The sequence below is a fragment of the Phycodurus eques genome, chromosome 13 (assembly GCF_024500275.1).
Source record: "Phycodurus eques isolate BA_2022a chromosome 13, UOR_Pequ_1.1, whole genome shotgun sequence".
Lineage (NCBI taxonomy): Eukaryota > Metazoa > Chordata > Actinopteri > Syngnathiformes > Syngnathidae > Phycodurus > Phycodurus eques.
The window spans coordinates 1,380,935-1,402,514 of record NC_084537.1 but is presented as its reverse complement, the minus strand read 5'-3'; the positions used below and the strand labels follow the sequence as shown (position 1 = coordinate 1,402,514).

The window sequence follows — 21,580 nt, the reverse complement described above, 5'->3', positions numbered from 1 at the left end:
TTTCGTCCAGGATATCCCTGTACTTGGCCACATTCATCTTTCCTTCGATTGGAACCAATCATCCTGTCCCTGCAGCTGAAAAACACCCCCACAGTATAATGCTGCCACCACCATGCTTCACTGTTGGGACTGTATTGGACCGGTGATGAGCGGTGCCTGGTTTTCTCCACACATACCGCTTAGAATTAAGGCCAAAAAGTTCTATCTTGGTCTTATCAGACCAAGATAGAACTTTTTGGCCTTAATTATCTCCATCTTGGAATCCTTCAGGTTTTAGTTTTTTTTTTTAGCAAACTCCATGCAGGCTTTCAAGTGTCTTGCACTGAGGAGAGGCGTCCGTCGGGCCACTCTGCCATAAAGCCCGACTGGTGGAGGGCTGCAGTGATGGTTGACTTTCTAGAACTTTCTCCCATCTCCCGACTGTATCTCTGGAGCTCCGCCACAGTGATCTTTGGGTTCTTCTTTACCTCTCTCACCAAGGCTCTTCTCCCACGATTGCTCAGTTTGGCTGGACGGCCAGCTCTTAGAAGGGTTCTGGTCGTCACAAACGGCTTCCATTTAAGGATTATGGAGGCCACTGTGCTCTTAGGAACCTTAAGTGCAGCAGAAATTGCCTTGCCACAATTCTGTCTCTGAGCTCTTCAGGCAGTTCCTCTGACCTCATGATTCTCATTTGCTCTGACATGCACTGTGATCTGTAAGGTCTTATATAGACAGGTGTGTGGCTTTCCTAATCAAGTCCAATTAGTATAATCAAGCACAGCTGGACTCCAATAAAGGTGTAGAACCAGCTCAAGGATGATCAGAAGAAATGGACAGCACCTGAGTTAAATATATGAGTGTCACAGCAAAGGGTCTGAATACTTATGGCTGTGTGATATGTCAGTTTTTATTTTTTAATAAATCTGCAAAAATTCCAATAATCCCATATTTTTTTTCTGTCAATATGGGGTGCAGTGTGTACGTTAATGAGGGGGGGAAATTATTTTAGCAAATTGCTGCAATATAACAAAGAGTGAAAAATTTAAGGGGTCTGAATACTTTCCGTACCCACTCTTTGTACAGTATACACTGTATCTGGTATTTACAGTCTCTGTATGAGACACTGCTCAGCCCAGACGCCTTTACTTAGGTCGTGCCGACCGCGAGAATGGTTTTGAGTTACCATGATGACCGGGACAAACCTTTTTTTTTTTTTTTTTTTTTAGCCCAAATCAGAATTTTACTTTTGAAGAAAAAAGTGAGTGCCAAGCAGCCTGAGCCACCTAAAGACAGGAAAACCATTTCCACATTTCTTCTCATCATGGCCCCAAAAATTACGATTTTACAATTGATGGGTGGGAAGGCACTCCAGAGGCCCGAATATTTGAAAACAATATCAACGCAATTAAATCAGCTTTCTAGAATATGTCTCTTGTGAAGTGACAAGTTACCATACCATTTCAGTCCATCTGATAATTATTATTGTTTGGGTGCAGTGCATAAACACTTCATTTTAAAGATGAATGCACAACTGATTGTTCAGATGGGTGTTAACGCTTTCATTGGGACAATGGGGAAAGAAATAAGTATGATGTACTTCAATAATGTCAATGATGTCAAGTGAATTTTGCATGCTTTGGTTCAGCATCAACATAAAGTTGTTTAGTGATCATCTTTTTCCGTCATGAAATATTGAGATCGTCCTTCAATCGAGCAGGATTTTTTTTTTTTTGCAACATCATCATTTTTTAATTTGAAATATCGCAGAACTGTGTTCATAGGTAATTCATTTTGTAGTTTGAGTGACTGGACGAGTGACTGGCGACTCGTCCAGGGTGGAGTCTGGTTGGGGAGGGAGGGGTGGGCGAGGGTTGCTGGGATGCCCGGGGGCCGCCAAAACACCCCCGCCACGATATGATGCTGCCACCACCAGGCTTCACTGTGAGGAAGGCATTGGCCAGGTGATGAGTGACTGTTTTCCTCCTTCAAACTTTCTCTCAATAGAAAAAGTGAGCACTTTCTAAAGGTCTTCACCATTCTTACTTGAGAATTCCGACAGATGTCTGTCTGCTTCTCACGGCTTATGTCACGGATGCCTGCAATTGAGGGATATTTCCCTGTTTACCCTCCAGTGAAAGAATGAGTGGACACAGACTGTGGTTCTGGCTTTCCTTGGTTGATCCACCTTCTTTTATTGTTTGTGTGCAACATATCTACGCAAAGCTGCACTTGGGATGAGGCAGCAATGAAATCAGCCAGCTGTAGCACTTACATTCTAGACACGGAGGTAAAAACTTCTGCTCGGACTCCATCTGTGTTGGACTATCAGTCTTCAAAAGTCTCCAATAATACCAGGAAAGTCACTAGATTTTCACTACTTGCTTTTTTTTTTTTTTTTTTAATAATTGCTCAAGCCATCTGACGACTTGCTGTATATAGAAACAAAGTTGCTCAGTGGCAACAAAATGAATTAGTCTCTGAAAGGCACTGCATACATGACATTAGTCGACAGTAATCATGATAATTAAAACTGAAAACCTGATACTGTTTAAAATATTATCACTTTATATCGGTAAACCGTAAACTGTTTAATCCCTAGTCAATTTAAACTGTATGTATTGTTAAACATTCCTCTTTCCTGTATTGTCATGATCATTGGTATTCATTGACGCTAGGTGGTTCATCCTGTCACCCGCCGCTGCTATTGCCAATGTTTTGCTAATAAATGCATTGTAGAATGCAAAGATGAGCAAGTTCGAGAGGCTACATTCAGGGGCATGACTTGATGGTCTCATATGCAAACTGAGGTCAGCTTGCTTTCACACCACATACTAAAGTTTGTTTACAACAACCACTTGCAGGGGATCTCAGACTGGTTGACATGGTGCGCACCAGAGTTTACTATGTTTCTATGTATTTGAAAATGAAGGTTTCTTTTAAACATTTATGCAATAGCTTTTTAAACAGCTATGCTAGATATGTAAAAATGCACACGGATTGAACTTGAAAAGGCTGTCAGAGTTGTGATTTGAACTGTGCAATTACGCAGGTTGGCTCTAAATAGTGTCAAATCTAAATGATTGCTTTAATGCCAAAATACACTCCACAGAGCACAAAGCACTGTGCTGTCATAAATATGGACTCGCAGATTAAATTGTCAAAAAGGTCACAAAGAAAGCAGTGGCATTTTTATGAGGGGGAAAAAAAGATCACTGAGGTTGGCCACACATCAGGAATACTGTAACTGGACTGCAACTAATGTGCTCCTATTAATTGTCTGCTTGTCCGCACCTTCTTAACCACACAGATTTATCGCTCTGACATAATGTAATGTTAAAAATAAAACGGGCAAAGGTATTTAGTGGACACCCTGCGGAGGAAACTCATTTCGGTCGCTCGTATCCGGGATCTTGTTCTTTCGGTCACGACTCACAGCTCGTGACCATAGCTGAGGGTAGGAACGTAGATCGACCGGTAAATCGAGAGCTTCGCCTTTCGGCTTAGCTCCTTCCTTACCACAACATGTACATATATACAAATAAAGTTAAAAGAGACTCCGTTCATGTTTATTTTATGTTGTGGCAGCAGAGCTTCGTGAAAAATCAAACATTTTTCATACCGCATTTGCCGTCTATTTCACACACACTACGCTTGCTGTCGATCTGTCTATCTCCAGGGGATACTGCACTTTTCATTTTGAGCAATTTGAAGCTACTAAGCCTGCCTTGTGACCACTACTCCTATGATATTAGTGTGTGTAAGAGCGCTTTCATACTGCACTTGGTTTTCACGTGGCCCACCGACGGGTAGGACGCAGGAGAGGCACATACCATATTTGGTACTGATTGCCAAACAGGAAGTAGCCTGGTGCCTTTTTCCTCTGCTTTGGATGTAAAGTAGGTGGCAGCATGGGAATATGTATTTGTTGCAGTTATGAAGGAAATCCCTGTTTTACTTATAATAAGGAGGACGGGGAGGCATGATACAAGTAAAGCACCTGTGGCTATGCTATACTTTATTTTAAAGATTTGTAAAGGTAAAAAGCTAAAAACAAAACAAAAAAAACACACATTTCTACTACACCTACTCCATCCGTCTGTGTGTCTTCTTGATCATGGTAAAATGCTTGCTGTGGTTGTAACTCTAAAACCACTCCGCCACCACCTCTCTTATTGGCTGCACCATCTGTCACCACAGGGCACTGCGCCTGACTTTTCAATTCGGGCAGCACATACACAAGGAATGGGTTGGTTGATAGCATACTTCACTGTGCTAAGTGCAGTGTGCAAAGCCCTAAGTGTGTTGCTAAGCCATTATTGGGATATGGCACTATACAAATCCCAGGCTTGGCTTTAGAAGAGTCTCTGGATTTGGCTGTGATACACCTTTAATATAATGTTAATAACATCCGGCTGGCAGAGATGCGACATAGACCCACGCACGCACGCCACGGGACAGGGGCTTGGTACATAAAAAGAGATGTCGATTTTCCTGGGTTGTTTTGAGCTTTTCTGTTTGCGTTGTGTGACGTGATGCTTGTGTGCAAAATGCAGGGAGAGACTGCAGGAATAAATAGGGCCTCGTTGGTGTATTGAGGGCTTTTGGCATTCCATTTAAAATGGCAATTTCCTTCTGGCACGAGGTCTCGGCCTATTGTGTCCCTCAACCTCTCTACCGATTTTCTTACATCCTTTGCATTCAGCATTTAAGTACATTGATGCCAGAAGAGGCAGATATAAGAAATTGGCCAATCTTTTGTCATGCTGCGTTGTTCAAGGGGTTGACAGTGACAGGTAGTGTGGACAGGATTTCCTCAAGTTGAAGTATGGCCAAGCACTAAAAAAGAAGGCTTTACAGACCTCTTACCCTGCAGCACCCTACCCTTGTCATTCTCTATCCCTAGACCGGGCAGTTGCTATTGATGGATTTCCAACAGAGATCTAAAACTTTGCAGAGGATGCTATGGGGGCAGACATGTCACAAGATTTTACAGTATTCCTCTAAGACCACCAAGCAGCTGGAAGCAATGGTGTCATTTCTGTCTCAAATAGAGTAAGATGCCTTCAGATCCATTTTATGGCTGAACTGTGAAATGCTCAGTGCTTTTGACCTGAAAATTTCACCAGATGTTGGGAACAACCCTAACCCTAAAGCTAATCCATAAATACAAAGAAAGTGTAACAAATAAGATCGTAGATTAAGTTGTGTGTAAAAATGTGAACTGACACAGGGAAAGAGTATTGACCACATGAAGAAAGGGAGGTGCAAAAAGGCATGGAAAGCCAAGACAACACCGAAAATCTATCAATAATCAAACAACAATCCAGCACTTTGCCAGTGCAAATGAATATCAGCTGGTACAGTCCTAATTGATGGCCTACAAAAAGGTCTCATGAGTCAAGACACATGCCACAATGGGTAAGAGCAAAGCGCTGTCTCAAGACCATCGCAAAGTAATTGCTGCGAAACATAAAGAGGGCATTGGTTACAGGTGCATATCTAAGCTTCTGAACATTCCAGTGAGCATGGTTGGCACCATAATACGTAAGTGGAAAGCCAATCATACCACCATAAATTACTGTGGTACTGTTGTCACAAGGAAAACAGTGAGTAATTTACTCCACCGCCATGGCCTGTATGCAAGCTCACCACGCAAGACGCCATTGCTGAAAAAAAGTGTGACAAAGCTCGTTTAAAGTTTGCTGAGCAACATTTGTCACCCAGTTAAATACTGGGAGAATATAGTCTGGTCGGATGAAAAAAAAAAATAATGCTTTGCAAAAAACGTCCTTTTTGGATTGTGAAGCCAAAAGTCCAGGATCGAGACACCCGCTTGTGCAACCTTCATGACAACTCTCAATTCATGACCGACAAGCTTTTCTACCGCAAAGTAATAAAAACCAGAAACATCAAGCATCTCATGGAAAGTCTTTGTTGCCAAAACAAAGATGGATCTACAGAGAAGTTTGTTGTCCGTTTAACTGTAAAAAAAATGTGTGTAAGATACCCTGCAAACATTGTTGGAAGGCCTCATCTCAGTTCTGAAAAACAAACTTGGAAAACATATTTACAACATCCAAGCATCAGTTTTCAGTGTTGCGAAGACTTGAAACAAAGAAGATGTGAAAGAAAATGAGATCATCACTTCGACCCTGCACATTGTCAAAGAGTCATGAGTCAACTGACAGTGTGGAACGCACAGAGGCTCTCATCGGAAAGTGGTTTGTGGTGGTGTATGATGGGGATGTTTATCCAGGAGTCATCCAAGATGTGGACACAGACAGTACTGCGCTGGTGAAAACCATGCATCGAATTGGAGTGAATCGGTTCTACTGCCCCCATTCTATGATACAAATCTGAAAATATCCTGAGTCTATGTTGTAAAAAAAAAAAAGTGTTCTTATGATTAAATAATTTGCAATGCAATATTTATACATACATTCCACAAAATATTTTAATTACATTACGTTTTGATACATTTTAAAGAGGTGTTAACCAATTTTTTAGATGTTATTCACAATTTTCCAATGAATCTTTTGTTTTGTTTAGCAAACTTTTAAATAAAATGTTTTTATATTATTTTGCCTGTGTTATTTGTGATACTAATGTCATAACCAACACACTGCGTCATTGCCACCACACTGTCATTACCAACACACATCGTATTTTCATATTATTAAATGACACTTTTTAGGTGTCTATTTGTTACTTCTTTTTTTTAATCTGCACCAAAAAAATGTTGTTCCTGACACACAAAAAATAACAATTCCATATTCTTTGACGTCATTTCATAATTCTTTAAAGATTAATCTTTTAAAATTTCTAAAATATTTAGGGAAATGAATACATTTTACAGCTATTAAAACATATCTGAGGTATTACAATAGTGATATGAGCTTAAAAATAAATAATAGATTTTTGTGTTATCTTCTTATGGATGAGTCTGTGCTGTTTATAGGAAAATCAGATCGAAATGTTTTTTTTTTCTTCCCCTCATAGGCAAAAAGACTTCGATCAAATGATTGCATGACATATCTAACACAATGCATGCATATAAAATGTGATTAAAATATAACTTGCCATGAATAGAAATGAACATGCCTTTAGTGTTGCAACACAACATACATTGCATACAACTACGGGCAGTAACATTAGCACTGACATTAGTGCTAAAACGGCATAAACGCTCACTTTGCAGCACAGCCACGATTACAGACCACCAAAGCAGATGATGCAGGTTGCCATGGCAGTGACAGAAATGAAGTTATTCTTACGATACGTGACTGTACCATCAACATGATGAAGGTGATGAAGGTCTTCTTTTAATTGGTACAAATTGTTAAATCCGGGCGGCGGCACGGTGGACGACTGGTTAGCACGTCTACCTCACAGTTCTGAGGACCCGGGTTCAAATCCGGCCTCACCTGTGTGAACTTTGCATGTTCCCCCCGTGCCCGCATGGGTTTTGTCCGAGTCCTCCGGTTTCTTCCCAAACCCCAAAATAATGCATGCTAAGTTAATTGAAGACTCTAAATTGCCCGTAGGTGTGAATGGTTGTTTGTTTATATGTGCCCTGCGATTGACTGGCGACCAGTTCAGGGTGTACCCCGCTTCTCGCACAGAGTCAGCTGGGGTGGCCTCCAGCACGCACGCGAACCTAGTGAAGATAGGTCGTACAGAAGAGGAATGAATGAATGAATGAATGTTAAATCCGGAACCCTGTCTAAGATAAGCGGTATAGAAAATGGATGGATGGATAGATAGATATTGTAATATGATGTGGATGTGTAATTCTTTCTCTGCCTGAACTGTTATGATTTGGAAATTGAGGAATTGGTTTTATGGTTGTTTTTTTAAAACTATTTAGGTCTGACTACACTTTCATCACATTGCAGGTCATAAAATAAAAAAAGCCCAGTTCAATAAGACAAATAATACTAATTTCATATATTTCTGTTGCATTTCCTTTGAGTATAAACAACAAACAACCCCTAACTATGCTAGAGAGAGATGCCGCCTTTTCCGCTAAATTATTAAACTCGATAGACAGAACACTTCTTGTATTTTCTAATTCATGATGAATACAAATTAGAAAATATGTACAATGTTGTTTTGCATCTTCAGCAATGTTGTTTGGTAGAAAATGGTCTCAGAACAGTGAGAAATCCCTTAGTCAGAGCCATTTGTGACTTTCAAGCTGAAAAAGAAATGTCTTTGCAAAGACCAACTTGAAATGTAATCTACTCTACAGGTGATAAATGCTGTGCATAAATAAGAATAGTCCAAAAAGGGCACATATTCATCAAAAGTTTAAATCTTCAGGAAAACAAAACAAAACACTCTTTATCCTTGAGTGCTCTACGGGTAACTTGAGGGGTTGGAATAGGGTCAGTGTGGCAGGATACAGTCTATCTACATCCTGCTACGATAGCAGATTGCCCATGAGACAGTGAGTCAGCGAGGCAGAACAGACGTATGAACTACTGCAGCGTAAAGTAAAGGGTCATCCTGGTCGAGCATAACACAGTCCACCTTCTGTGTATGGATTGTGCTCGATGGGAACGCTGCAGGTCGGTGGATTGAGGTACGGAGGTGGTAAGTACTGTATATGGACCTCTAAGGCGGTTCACGATGGAAAAAAGTTTGTCCCTTAAGTGAACTTTGGCTTCCCGGAAGTTGTTGTGTGTTTGTGCATAAATATAAAATGTATAGAGGTGAGGGGTTGGTTTGCTTCTGCGTGTGTGCTAGACTGTTACAGAACCGTACCTTTGAGATGGATCTTATTTTCTGGACTGTGCACCAACACTGAGCTAACCGAATCCAAGCTGTCATAGTTACTGCAGCCGAGAGGACCCGTCCTTGTCTCTGTTACCTAGGAAACAGGAAGAAAAGATCTATTTACCATAAAAATATCAACCAGATGTGATCGCATAAATCATAAATGCATATTACCATTTTAAAAGCAATCAATTACATACATCCACTTCTATATTTGCAAAGGACATTTAAAAATGGGTTTGCTTTGTACTAGAAACTCTTGGAACCTGACAAATCATCTCTCACTACTGTGAGTTAAAGTATAGGCTTGAATACGTTACTGGATTGCATGCAGTACATGCCTACTCCTTTTCGGGCATGTCAAATGTGAAGTATCAGTGATATCAGTCATTTTGTTTCTTTTCTGTTGATTTTTTTTTTTTTAATTTCGAATTCAGCTGATTATTTATATGGTTAAAATTGACTTTAAAAACACTCAATAGAACAATGTGCAATATATTCACTGTACTTGTACAGTGTATTCAGAAAGTCTTCATAATGATGTGAAAATGGGAGACATTTTATTGAAGATGAAAACAAACAAAACAAACAAAAAAAATCACTGTGGATTTTGGAATACAAAAAGAATGAGACAAAGATTCAAAATTTTTTACCATCATTATTGTGAATTATAACTTGTAATGCAGCCCTATGGGTGGTACAAGTCAGTGCAAACTGTAGGCCGGTCCCAAGCCCGGATAAATGCAGAGGGTTGCGTCAGGAAGGGCATCCGGCTTAAAACCTTGCCAAACAAATATGAGCGTTCATCCAAAGAATTCCATACCGGATCGGTCGTGGCCCGGGTTAACAACGTCCGCCACCGGCGCTGTCAACCTGCGGGGCGCCGTTGGAAATTCAGCTACTGTGGGTCGAAGTCAAAGAAGAAGAGGAGGTGGAAAGCGGGTTCTTCGGCAGAAAGAGAAGAGGAAAACACAGAGCCTAGAACTGAATGTGGGGACTTTGAATGTTGGGACTATGACAGGAAAATCTCGGGAGTTGGTTGACATGATGATGAGGAGAAAGGTTGATATATTGTGTGTCCAGGAGACCAGGTGGAAAGGCAGTAAGGCTAGAAGTTTAGGGGCAGGGTTTAAATTATTTTACCATGGTGTCAATGGGAAGAGAAATGGAGTCGGGGTTATTTTAAAAGAAGAGTTGGCTAAGAATGTCTTGGAGGTGAAAAGAGTATCAGATCGAGTGATGAGGCTGAAATTTGAAATTGAGGGTGTTATGTGTAATGTGATTAGTGGCTATGCCCCACAGGTAGGATGTGACCTAGAGGTGAAAGAGAAATTCTGGAAGGAGCTAGATGATGTAGTTCTTAGCATCCCAGACAGAGAGAGAGTCGTAATTGGTGCAGATTGTAATGGACATGTTGGTGAAGGTAATAGGGGTGATGAAGAAGTGATGGGTAAATACAGCATCCAGGAAAGGAACTTGGAGGGACAGATGGTGGTAGACTTTGCAACAAGGATGCAAATGGCTGTAGTGAACACTTTTTTCCAGAAGAGGCACGAACATAGGGTGACCTACAAAAGCGGAGGTAGAAGCACACAGGTGGATTACATCTTGTGCAGACGATGTAATCTGAAGGAGGTTACCAACTGTAAGGTAGTGGTAGGGGAGAGTGTGGCTAGACAGCATAGGATGGTGGTGTGTAAGATGACTCTGGTGGTGGGGAGGAATATTAGGAAGACAAAGGCAGAGAAGAGAACCATGTGGTGGAAGCTGAGACAGGACGAGTGTTGTGCAGCTTTTCGGGAAGAGGTGATACAGGCTCTCGGTGGACGGCAGGAGCTTCCAGAAGACTGGACCACTGCAACCAAGGTGATCAGAGAAGCAGGCAGGAGAGTACTTGGTGTATCTTCTGGCAGGAAAGGAGAGAAGGAGACTTGGTGGTGGAACCTCACAGTACAGGAAATCATACAAGGAAAGAGGTTAGCTAAGAAGAAGTGGGACACTGAGAGGACCGAGGAGAGGCGAAAGGAATACATTGAGATGCGACAGAGGGCAAAGGTAGAGGTGGCAAAGGCAAAACAAGAGGCATATGATGACATGTATGGCAGGTTGGACACTAAAGAAGGAGAAAAGGATCTATACAGGCTGGCCAGACAGAGGGATAGAGATGGGAAGGATGTGCAGCAGGTTAGGGTGATTAAGGATAGAGATGGAAATATGTTGACTGGTGCCAGCAGTGTGCTTGCTAGATGGAAAGAATACTTCGAGGAGTTGATGAATGAGGAAAATGATAGAGAAGGGAGAGTAGAAGAGGTAAGTGTGGTGGACCAGGAAGTGGCAATGATTAGTAAGGGGGAAGTTAGAAAGGCATTAAAGAGGATGAAAAATGGAAAGGCAGTTGGTCCTGATGACATTCCTGTGAAGGTATGGAAGCATCTAGGAGAGGTGGCTGTGAAGTTTTTGACCAGCTTGTTCAATAGAATTCTAGTGCGTGAGAAGATGCCTGAGGAATGGAGGAAAAGTGTACTGGTGCCCATTTTTAAGAACAAAGGTGATGTGCAGAGCTGTGGCAACTATAGAGGAATAAAGTTGATGAGCCACACAATGAAGTTATGGGAAAGAGTAGTGGAGGATAGACTCAGGACAGAAGTGAGTATTTGCGAGCAACAGTATGGTTTCATGCCTAGAAAGAGTACCACAGATGCATTATTTGCCTTGAGGATGTTGATGGAAAAGTACAGAGAAGGTCAGAAGGAGCTACATTGTGTCTTTGTAGATCTAGAGAAAGCCTATGACAGAGTACCCAGAGAAGAACTGTGGTACTGCATGCGGAAGTCTGGAGTGGCAGAGAAGTATGTTAGAATAATACAGGACATGTACGAGGGCAGCAGAACAGCGGTGAGGTGTGCTGTAGGTGTGACAGAAGAATTTAAGGTGGACGTGGGACTGCATCAGGGATCAGCCCTGAGCCCCTTCCTTTTTGCAGTGGTGATGGATAGGCTGACAGATGAGGTTAGACTGGAATCCCCGTGGACCATGATGTTTGCAGATGACATTGTGATCTGCAGTGAAAGCAGGGAGCAGCTGGAGGAACAGTTAGAGAGATGGAGGCATGCACTGGAAAGAAGAGGAATGAAGATTAGCCGAAGTAAAACAGAATATATGTGCATGAATGAGAGGGCTGGTGGGGGAAGAATGAGGCTACAGGGAGAAGCGATAGCAAGGGTGGAGGACTTTAAATACTTGGGGTCAACCGTCCAGAGCAATGGTGAGTGTGGTCAGGAAGTGAAGAAACGGGTCAAAGCAGGTTGGAACGGGTGGAGGAAGGTGTCAGGTGTGTTATGTGACAGAAGAGTCTCTGCTAGGATGAAGGGCAAAGTTTATAAAACAGTAGTGAGGCCAGCCATGATGTACGGATTAGAGACAGTGGCACTGAAGAGACAACAGGAAGCAGAGCTGGAGGTGGCGGAAATGAAGATGTTGAGGTTCGCTCTTGGAGTGACCAGGTTGGATAGGATTAGAAATGAGCTCATCAGAGGGACAGCCAAGGTTCGATGTTTTGGAGACAAAGTTAGAGAGCGCAGACTTCAATGGTTTGGACACGTCCAGAGGAGAAATAGTGAGTATATTGGAAGAAGGATGATGAGGATGGAGCTGCCAGGCAAGAGAGCTCGAGGAAGACCAAAGAGAAGGTTGATGGATGTCGTGAGGGAAGACATGATGGCAGTTGGTGTTCGAGAGGAGGATGCAGGAGATAGGCTTACATGGAAAAGGATGACGCGCTGTGGCGACCCCTAACGGGACAAGCCGAAAAGAAAAGAAGAAGATTGTGAATTAAAACCTGTGCAACCCAACTGAAAAAAAATTAAACCTTTTTAAGGGGAAGTAAAAAAAATCACTCAGATAATCTGGTTGCAGAAGTATGCACACCCTCTAATTAACTTTGGATCTTGCTGTGTTCAAAATTAACCAATCGCATTCAAACTTGAGTTAAATGAGAGTCACAACATCTGCCACCATTCAAAGTGCCACTGATTAACCCCAAATGAAGTTCAGATGGTCTCGTTGGCCTTTCCTGACGTTTTTGTAGTCAAGTCTTACAGCACAATTCATGAATCGCAGAGAGCTTCTACAGCATCAGAGGGATCTCATATTTCAGAGGTATCAGTCAGGTGAAGGGTCCAAAATTATTTCCATGGCATTAAATGTGGAACACAGTGAAGATACTAATCAAGTCGAGAAAATATCGCACAAAAGTGACATGACCAACAACAAGACATCCCTCCAAAATTGATGAAACGACAAGGAGAAAACTGGTCAGGAAGTCTGCCAAGAGGCTAACAGCAACATTGAAGAATCTACTGATATTTCTGCATGAAGCCTGCGACTCATTGACTTCACCAGACTGTTCCATTCTTCATTTGAAATAATTTTTCAGACCTTTACTGCTGCCTTTTTCAGTTTTTGTTTGTTTCTGGGGGTTTCTCCCTTCAGCCTCTTCCTCAGGAGGTAAAATGCATGCTCTATTCCGTTAAGGTCCAGTGATTGACTCGGCCAGTCTAAGACCTTCCACTTTCCCCCCCTGATGAAGTTCTTTGTTGTTTTGGCAGTGTGTTTTGGGCCATTGTCTTGTTTTGTGATAAAGCTTCTTCTGATTAGTTTGGATGCATCTTTCTATAAACTGCCAGACAAAATCGTTTTGTAGACTTCAGAATTTATTTTGCCGGTACCATCATAAATCACGTCATCAATAAAGACCAGTGAGCCCGTTCCAGAAGCAGCCATGCAAGCCCAAGCCATGACATGACCTCCACCATGCTTCACAGATGAGCTTGTGTGTTTTGGATCATAAGCAGATCCTTTCTTTCTCCATACTTTGGGCTTTCCATCAGTTTGGTAGAGGTTCATTTTGGTGGCATCAGTCCAGAAAACTTTGTTCCAATTCTTTTGTGGCTCATCTCTGGACTTCTTTGCAAAATCCAATCTAGCACTCCAATTCTTTTTGCTGATGAGTGGTTTGCATCCTGTGGTATGACCTCTATATTTCTTCTCTCAAAGTCTTCTTCAGTGCATTGGACCATACCTGTGGGGTTGCCTTTCCATCACTGGACAATCTAGGCTGGTCATAATTGAATGCAATCTCATACGTCTACAGTTTGGGACTAGACTTCATCCTCCAAGATAACAATGGTTTTGTAGACTACCTTTAGAATTTGGAAGCATAGAGAAGGAAATGGACTACCAAGAGTCATGACCTGTGTCCAAATGAACACCTGTGTGATAAGTGTGCGTTCATGTTGACAGTGATCGACCAAACCATTTTGGCTGACTTTTACCGACTTCTTATTGACGACCGTAGTGGCGTCCCACAGCAGTGCTAACCAGGCTGGTGAACAGCATGAGGAGGAGGAGGTGACAGGCTGTTGTGGCTGTGGATCGTTAAATATTATGGCCCCTGACCATTTGTTAAAAGAATACATTGTGAAATTGCCAAATATGTCTTGTTTCTTCCTTGTTACTGGTAAAACTTCAGTCAACAAGTTGACACACCAAACAAGAGCTAATAGCAACAGCAGATTAAGCTGTTTAGCATAGGCAGTGAAGATTTGGTACATTGTACATGGGACAACACAGACAACCAATTGTTCTGCTCATTTCACATCTGTTTACAAAGGAGGCATTATCTATAAGGAAAACAAACACGATCAAGCAGTCTAAAATGTATTGGCACCAAGCATTGTTACAACAGATAAATAATCTAACTAGCACCCATTGACGGCTTTTGAATTCAAATATCCATGTAAACATGAAGGACTGGCAGTGAAAGACTTATTTTCTGTTTTATGTTTATATCATTTGTGAAACCTACTGTGTTTTATTTTCTTATCTATAATGCTATTAGACCCTGGCTTGCAAAGACCAACGTGTGGTCAGAGTAACGTCTTTGTATTGTATTTATCTTGAATCCATAATTCATATTTTGATACATGCTTCATCCAGCATTGACTGTGTAACAATGCGACATTAGAAATGAGTGAAGCAGATGTGCAGAGCTCCCAGGCAGGGCCTATGAGGGGACACTGAGTATGTGTGAATGTGACAGAGCCATCTGACAGTAGATAAAAAAAAAAAACATACTTTGTTTCAATATGACACAGCAGCAGATGTGTTCCATGCACTAGTTTGTGGACAATAGTGACTGATGTTTGAACTTCCTAATTACAGTGAACGTGATCTTTTCTTTTTGTTTATTGAACAAGCTATAACCTACTGCAGTATGCTTACAGCTATGTGTGTTCACAGTATATTTATAGGCTGTCTGCATACTACAGTTGGTTATAGACATTTACATACAGTATAAAGTACACCAAAATTAAGAAGAACCTTTTAATAGCCTTACTTGATTCGGATCATGTTTTAATAAAGTGGTTGCAAAAGTACTACCGGTTGGTCATTGAGACGGCCGTGAGATTTTTAATACAGTGGAACACTATCTTTTACAGATGACTATCTGGTTGTGGCGATTGTAATTTAACAGCAAAGAAGGTAAGAAGACACTCAACAAAGATTGAGAAAAAGCATACCCTTTTGTCGCGATAAGTATGATTTTGGAGATGAAAACGGGGCGTTCCAAAGGCAATTAGTTATTTACCAATTGCTCCAAAATTGATTGATATTATTGGAAATGACTGCCAGTTTCATTTTCTTGAGCAAAGAAATACATAAAATCTGACTTGTTCGTGAAAAATTGACTATTAAGACCCCATACCTCCTTTAAGGCCGTAAATTGCTTTACTGTGCTTTCAAATTGTTAAAGAACATAATTATGATTTCATGTTTTTATTGCTATCTGCACACTATGTTCCAAATGGTTGCACTTCTCTGCCTTTAATTAGTACTATGAATTGAATATGGAAGCTTTGCTATGACTTTTACTAAGCACAGCAAATAAACAGCAATCCTCGCGCACAAAAACCAAACATTCTTCAGTTCAGTGCAATAGAATTTAGACTTTATATGATTTGTTGTCCATCTCCATAAACAACACAAAAAAACAGACAATGCATCAGACAATGGCTTCACTTCACTCATTAATAAGTGAGATCACAATTCCTAAAAACCTTACTGAAGTTTCATGGAAGAAGGCTGGTACATAAATGCATGGTGTTATCTGTGTTCATAGGAGATAGCCCTCCATTTTCCTACTGAGGTTCAGTAGATTGTTTTTGAATATCTCACTCCTGCCTCCCACTTGATGCTGTGCTCCAGCCACTCAGTGCCCACAGACATACATGGACACAGGTCAAGTACGTCCCACTCAGTGTCTCTTCCTCCTGGGTGACGAGATTTGGCAGAACAGACCGCGGCAGGTGGCTCGCATAGCAGAGATCATTATTTGTCAGAGATATGTAAAGGATCCTCTGGCTCATTAATGTGTGAATTTGTGTTGGCGGGTGTGCAAATCTCTCGGCTGCAAAAGAACATCTATGTATACACCTGAATTTTAATCATTTGTTGGATTCATTTAACTATGGTCAGGCTGCCATTTTCCCTAAAGATAAGACATTTGACATTTTCTAGCTTTTTACTCAATATTTTAATCAGAAGGCCTATTACAAAGCTGTGAAATTGCAGCTGGTATACTGTATATGTATCCAAAGGGCAGACCCTTACAAAGTCTGCACAATACCGATCGTCACAGTTACGTCTCGCTAGTTTGGTCGGTTATGTCATTATTTTGAGACAAATTGCCAATGATTTTGAGTTTTGTACACACAATCAAGAAATGCATCAGCTGGCACATGCCTTTAGTGTCACTGGATTCTTGGGATTTCTATTATAATCCCACATAAAACCGCAACTGGATGTCTCTAACTTTGCCCAAAAACCCAAGACCCTGAAAGTGATTGGATTGTTCAAACTTGACTTTGAAATCTATTAATTTCCCTTATTCAACTACATGTTTGTAGGTATTGGTGTATTAAAGGTATTTCCCGGAGCAGGAATAGGCAAAGTGACAAAATCCAGTGTGTGTATTTGTGTGTATGCGTTTAGCAAACAAGAAGAAGACTTTGTCGTTGAATAAGAACACAATAACATTTTGTTTGGTTTCTTGTAACTTTTTTCTCGTCATTACAGAGCTGTCAAATTTGAATGAATAAAAAAATAAAATAATAATAATAATAATGGCTTTTGATTGCAAAACAATGATGTATTTAGCTATATAATGCGCTGTGAGTGACTCAGTGATTCATGTCAATCATGACACTTTGTGTTGTTTCCTCGCTGCTGACTTGGTCCTCGTCATAAAATATTTCAGTTACCGTATTTTCACGACCAAAAGACGCACTTAAAAGTCTTACATTTTCTCCAAGATGGACGGCGCGCCTTATAATGCGGCACCCCTTATGCGTGCACCGAGTTCTATAATCTGTAAATGCTGTCGCGTGACTTTAATGAGCGCTCAGATGGACTGACTGGGAGCATTTCCTGCCGACACGCTGCTTGTACAGAGGAAGGCGGACGTGACTGAGGACAGCATGCGGACGTAAAGGGGGAAGGGTGCGCGTGACAGAGTACGCTAAAGACACAGTAGGTATATAGTTCCGGTATGTGCATGGGTTTGGCTAAGGACTCCCGAAAATGGCACCTACGAAGAGACACGCTTACGAAGTTTGCAGTTTAAACTGCAAGCTATTACTTACGTGGAGGAACATGGGAATCGTGCTGGGTGGAGGTGGGGATTGGGCGTGGGGGGTGGTGGTCCGGTACCCGTAGCCCTCCCTTCGGGACTGGTCGGGGCGCTTCGGTTGGGGTGGGAGACCGGCCTGGGTCCTGGGGAGTGGGTGGCCTCCCCCTGACTGGGTCCCCCGTGGGATGGGCTCGCTGGCTTGGCCCCCCCTTGCAAATGGAGGGGGCTGGTACCACACCCATCCGTAATATGCCGGCTCAGCAACTCCGTACACCAGTTGACTAACATGCATGTGATATGGTATTCACTCACCAATAAGTTCCATAGACACACCATAGGCTTGAATTGCTGCTGATGGTCCGGCACAATTTGTTATTGCGTGTTCCTAATTTGTTCATGCTTTCTATTGGCCATGTAGTGTGCTCATTGTTGTGAGCAAGTCCGCGCTGTGTGGCGTCTTTAAAGTCACGTCTTGCAGACAGAAGTACACTTTTTCCATGTGCATTCATTTTCAATTGCCCGTGCGTTGTACAGACAAGTGCCTGAGACCAAACAATTTCACCACATTTCTCTCGCACTGTGTTGCAGGTAATTTACCTCTCTGTGTCAGTTTTGCGTGTTTTGTTTGTCTTTGCGTTATTTTTCATTGATCTGGCTGTGTAATTGGCGCATGCCTGCAGTTCAGCGCAGCCTCCATTGGCGTTTATATTAGCAGTCACGTTACGGCTGCATGGGATATTGGGCGTGTTCAGGGAGGCTTCGGAAATAGGAGATTTTATTCTTTATTTCTTCCTGTGCAGTTCTTTAAAATGGATTACTAGGGAAATGTCATTTATAGTCATTTGTATCACTGTTTACCACGATACGATCACATTTGATTTATAAGAGAAGAATTATTTTGTAACGAGCCAAGAGGAATGAGCTGTGACAAGACCAAACGCAATTCCACCACATTCCCCTCACACTGTGTTGCAGGTCTTTACTTTCTTTTTGTAATAAAAACAATCCCTGTAATCCACCAGAGTGTCTGTGATGCATTGAAGCGACAGCGGTATGGAGCTGAATCTCGCCACATATCATCGTGGCGCCCCTCACACATACATACATACATACATATATACATACATTCATACATATATATATATATATATATATATATATATACTAAAATCATCTTTTCTCACGATCGTGACACACTTTCTACTAATTACCGCACAAAACAAAGTCATAATACCAATACAATCATGAATAACCAAACAAAATGTTCTTCTCCATTCAAAATAGACTATAACGCCATCACTTCACATACAGGACGTGCAGTTGATTTCCTCTTGTTGCACGTTGTTGGGAGCCGCTACAGATGAGAGAGGAGCAACATTGAAATCTCCATTGACCAATATGAGGGCACCAGAATCACAGATGTCGCCATCACAGCATCGTAGCACATCACTCATGTTTGGGAGAAGCTGAGTGTGAAAGAATAAATAAATACAACTGTATTTTTGTAAAAGCCCAACGTTTGCGCACTGGCGAATAACTCATATGGAAAGATGAGTTCAATTCTCCAGACCCATTCAGTACGTCCCTCTCACTTTACTTTTTAAATAACTTAATTGACTCTCATTCCTCTACACGTCTCCTCCAGGATGCACTCAGTTCCACGCTGACGATGCTTTTCGTGGTCGCAGCTCCTCCAGCCGTACCATCACAGACAATCCAACAGCGGCAACATTTTTTTGCTCAGCAAAAACGGGGCTCTTGCAAAAATGCTGCCCGTTAACGCGCAAAATAAGTGCCTGCGGCCATACCATCGCAGTTAAGCGGCAACAGTGAAAGAGCGCCGACATGCTCCTCTCTACAAAAACAAGGCTGTAGCTTACATGACACCATCAAGGCGTAAAATAACAAGTGCCAATATTCTACTCCAACGAATGCCCAAAACAGTCCACAACCGGTCCACGGTTGTACATCAACGGACATTAAATGACAAAAAAAAGGGGGGTAAAAATTCAAATTAAAGAGAAAATTTAGCAGAGCTCCTGTATTTCTGTGGTGTAGGTTTGGTTTAGGACAATCTGAGATTCACCCCCTAATCTTTATTTCCAGTTTAAAACCTGTTTAACATCCAAAAGCAATGCAACACCGCCATCTACAGGGATCTGTTAGTTGTTAGAGTGGTACACAAACCTGACTTGCACAGACAAAATGGGCGAGACCCTCTTCCATGCCTACTCATTGACCAAAACTAAACTAGGATTGAAATCGCAGTACATGTGAACCTTTAAACAACTGACATTTGAACACAAACAGTGCAGCAACACATGCAGACAGAGCATATAACAATAATCACAAGCATAAATTACATGCTGAAAATTACTAATATTACTGAAGCTTAGTTGCAACGGTCTTTGTGTTTCATTATCAAATCTACGTCTATTATATTTATGTATTATACTGCCCCCTTGTGGCCAATACACACACACATCAGAAAGAGCAGAAGAATAGCCACAATAAAAATGAAAACCTTACCTCAAATAAATTATTGATTCTCAATGATTCCATTTAAATGCCACCGGGCCGCTCTCGGGTGGACTCCTGGGCCCGACCCCGCCTCTCGATCGATTGGGTGGGGTCCTCAGCCTCCGCAGTGCAGGCACAGCAATTGCAGGGCACTTATACAAAATGGTGTCAATTCACTTGCATGTGTCCGCAGACACACACCCCTGGGAATTATTCGCTGGGTGTGGGGCCACTCACTTCTTGTGACAAATAACTCATGAATATACAAATGACTTAGGTATCCCCTCACTCACACTCTGGTCCTATAGACGCTTAAATTTACATAGCCACTCCCACAACCCTTGTCCTGCATGCGCCCCCTCCTGTCCTATCTTGTCGTGTCCTTCCCTCACAGGATGTAGCACTACTGCCCCATACAACACTCATATCTAACGTGTCATTGTTGTAGGTATATCGTGATTTACTTTCCTCATCTCGTTTACAGTTAGTGCTTTGTCTTTTGTCCTCTTCTTTTCTCACTCCCCTCTCGAAACCTTGTTCTGTTCGACTGATCGACTCTGATTCTCGATAAATATCCATCAAAATACTAAGAAACCTCAGTGGCAGCTTAAAAAGTCCAGTGACACAGTCAACCTGTAAACCAGCATGAAAGGGATACAGATCCTCCTTTGTGCTTGGCCCAACAGCCGAACAAGACAAAAAAAAAAAAAAAAGAAAGAGCAGCACAGTCTCCATTGAATTGAAACCAAATTATGATGCAAAAACTTTATTTTATTTTGTATTATTACTTTGTTTTTATAAAGTACTATACTGTCGAGTGATATTTTTCTTATCAAAAGCATGTTTCAATATATTTTAGGTATTTTTTGGCAGGCTGGAAGAAATGAATGGTGTTTCCATTCGTTTTAATTGGGAAAGTTGATTTGAGATACAAGCGATTTGACTTACGAGCATGCTCGTAGAGTAAATTGGATACCTCTTTTGAGCAATGATGCACATTGGAAATCTTTAAAAAAAAAAGATTGTGAGCATCTTGTATGTTGTGAGCAAGCAGAGCTCGTTATCGAGGTGAGGAACGGACTCAGTCCCAAACTGACCGTTTTATAGGATTGCTAATGCCTGTGTGCTTTGCTTGACGTGAGGTTGTTCTTCAGATTGGAGAACTATAAGATATTCTACACCTACGCACAGAAATTGAGAAGTAAACATCAGTGACAATAAAGGATAAGTGTGCAACTGTTCGAAACTGTAGGTCCCACGCAAAGGATGAGTGAGCATCAAATAGATTACCTTAATTGCTGAAGTGGCGATCTGGAGGTGGTGCAGTCTCCTTAGGGTGCTTTCTCGATCTGTGAAGTATGAAGCTGCTAGCTGGTGGAGTAGCTCCAGTGACACCACAGTGCTGTTGCTATTGCCTTCTGACTTCTTATTGAGCTTTTGCTTGTCCAGGAAAATGGTTAAGGACTCCTCCCCTGAGGATGAAACAATCAATCAGACTTACTAAAATTAAAATAAAATGCAATTTTCATGACGTATTTGATTTATTTCTGTTATCTACTGATTTCCTTTTTAACCCTTGTGAATGAAGCATTTCATTCTGTCTCACGTCGC

At 41.6% G+C, this 21,580-nt stretch overlaps 1 protein-coding gene across 1 annotated transcript in view; it reads right to left on the bottom strand.

Moving 5' to 3' along the window:
- brinp2 (bone morphogenetic protein/retinoic acid inducible neural-specific 2) overlaps positions 1-21,580 on the bottom strand; it is a 164,949-nt gene that overhangs the window by 41,530 nt on the left and 101,839 nt on the right. Inside the window, exons 4-5 of the mRNA XM_061694147.1 lie at positions 21,260-21,441; positions 8,749-8,854 (exon numbers count right to left, since the gene is read on the bottom strand). Of these exons, the coding sequence (XP_061550131.1) occupies positions 8,749-8,854; positions 21,260-21,441 (288 nt within the window). The remainder of the gene's footprint in view (positions 1-8,748; positions 8,855-21,259; positions 21,442-21,580) is intronic.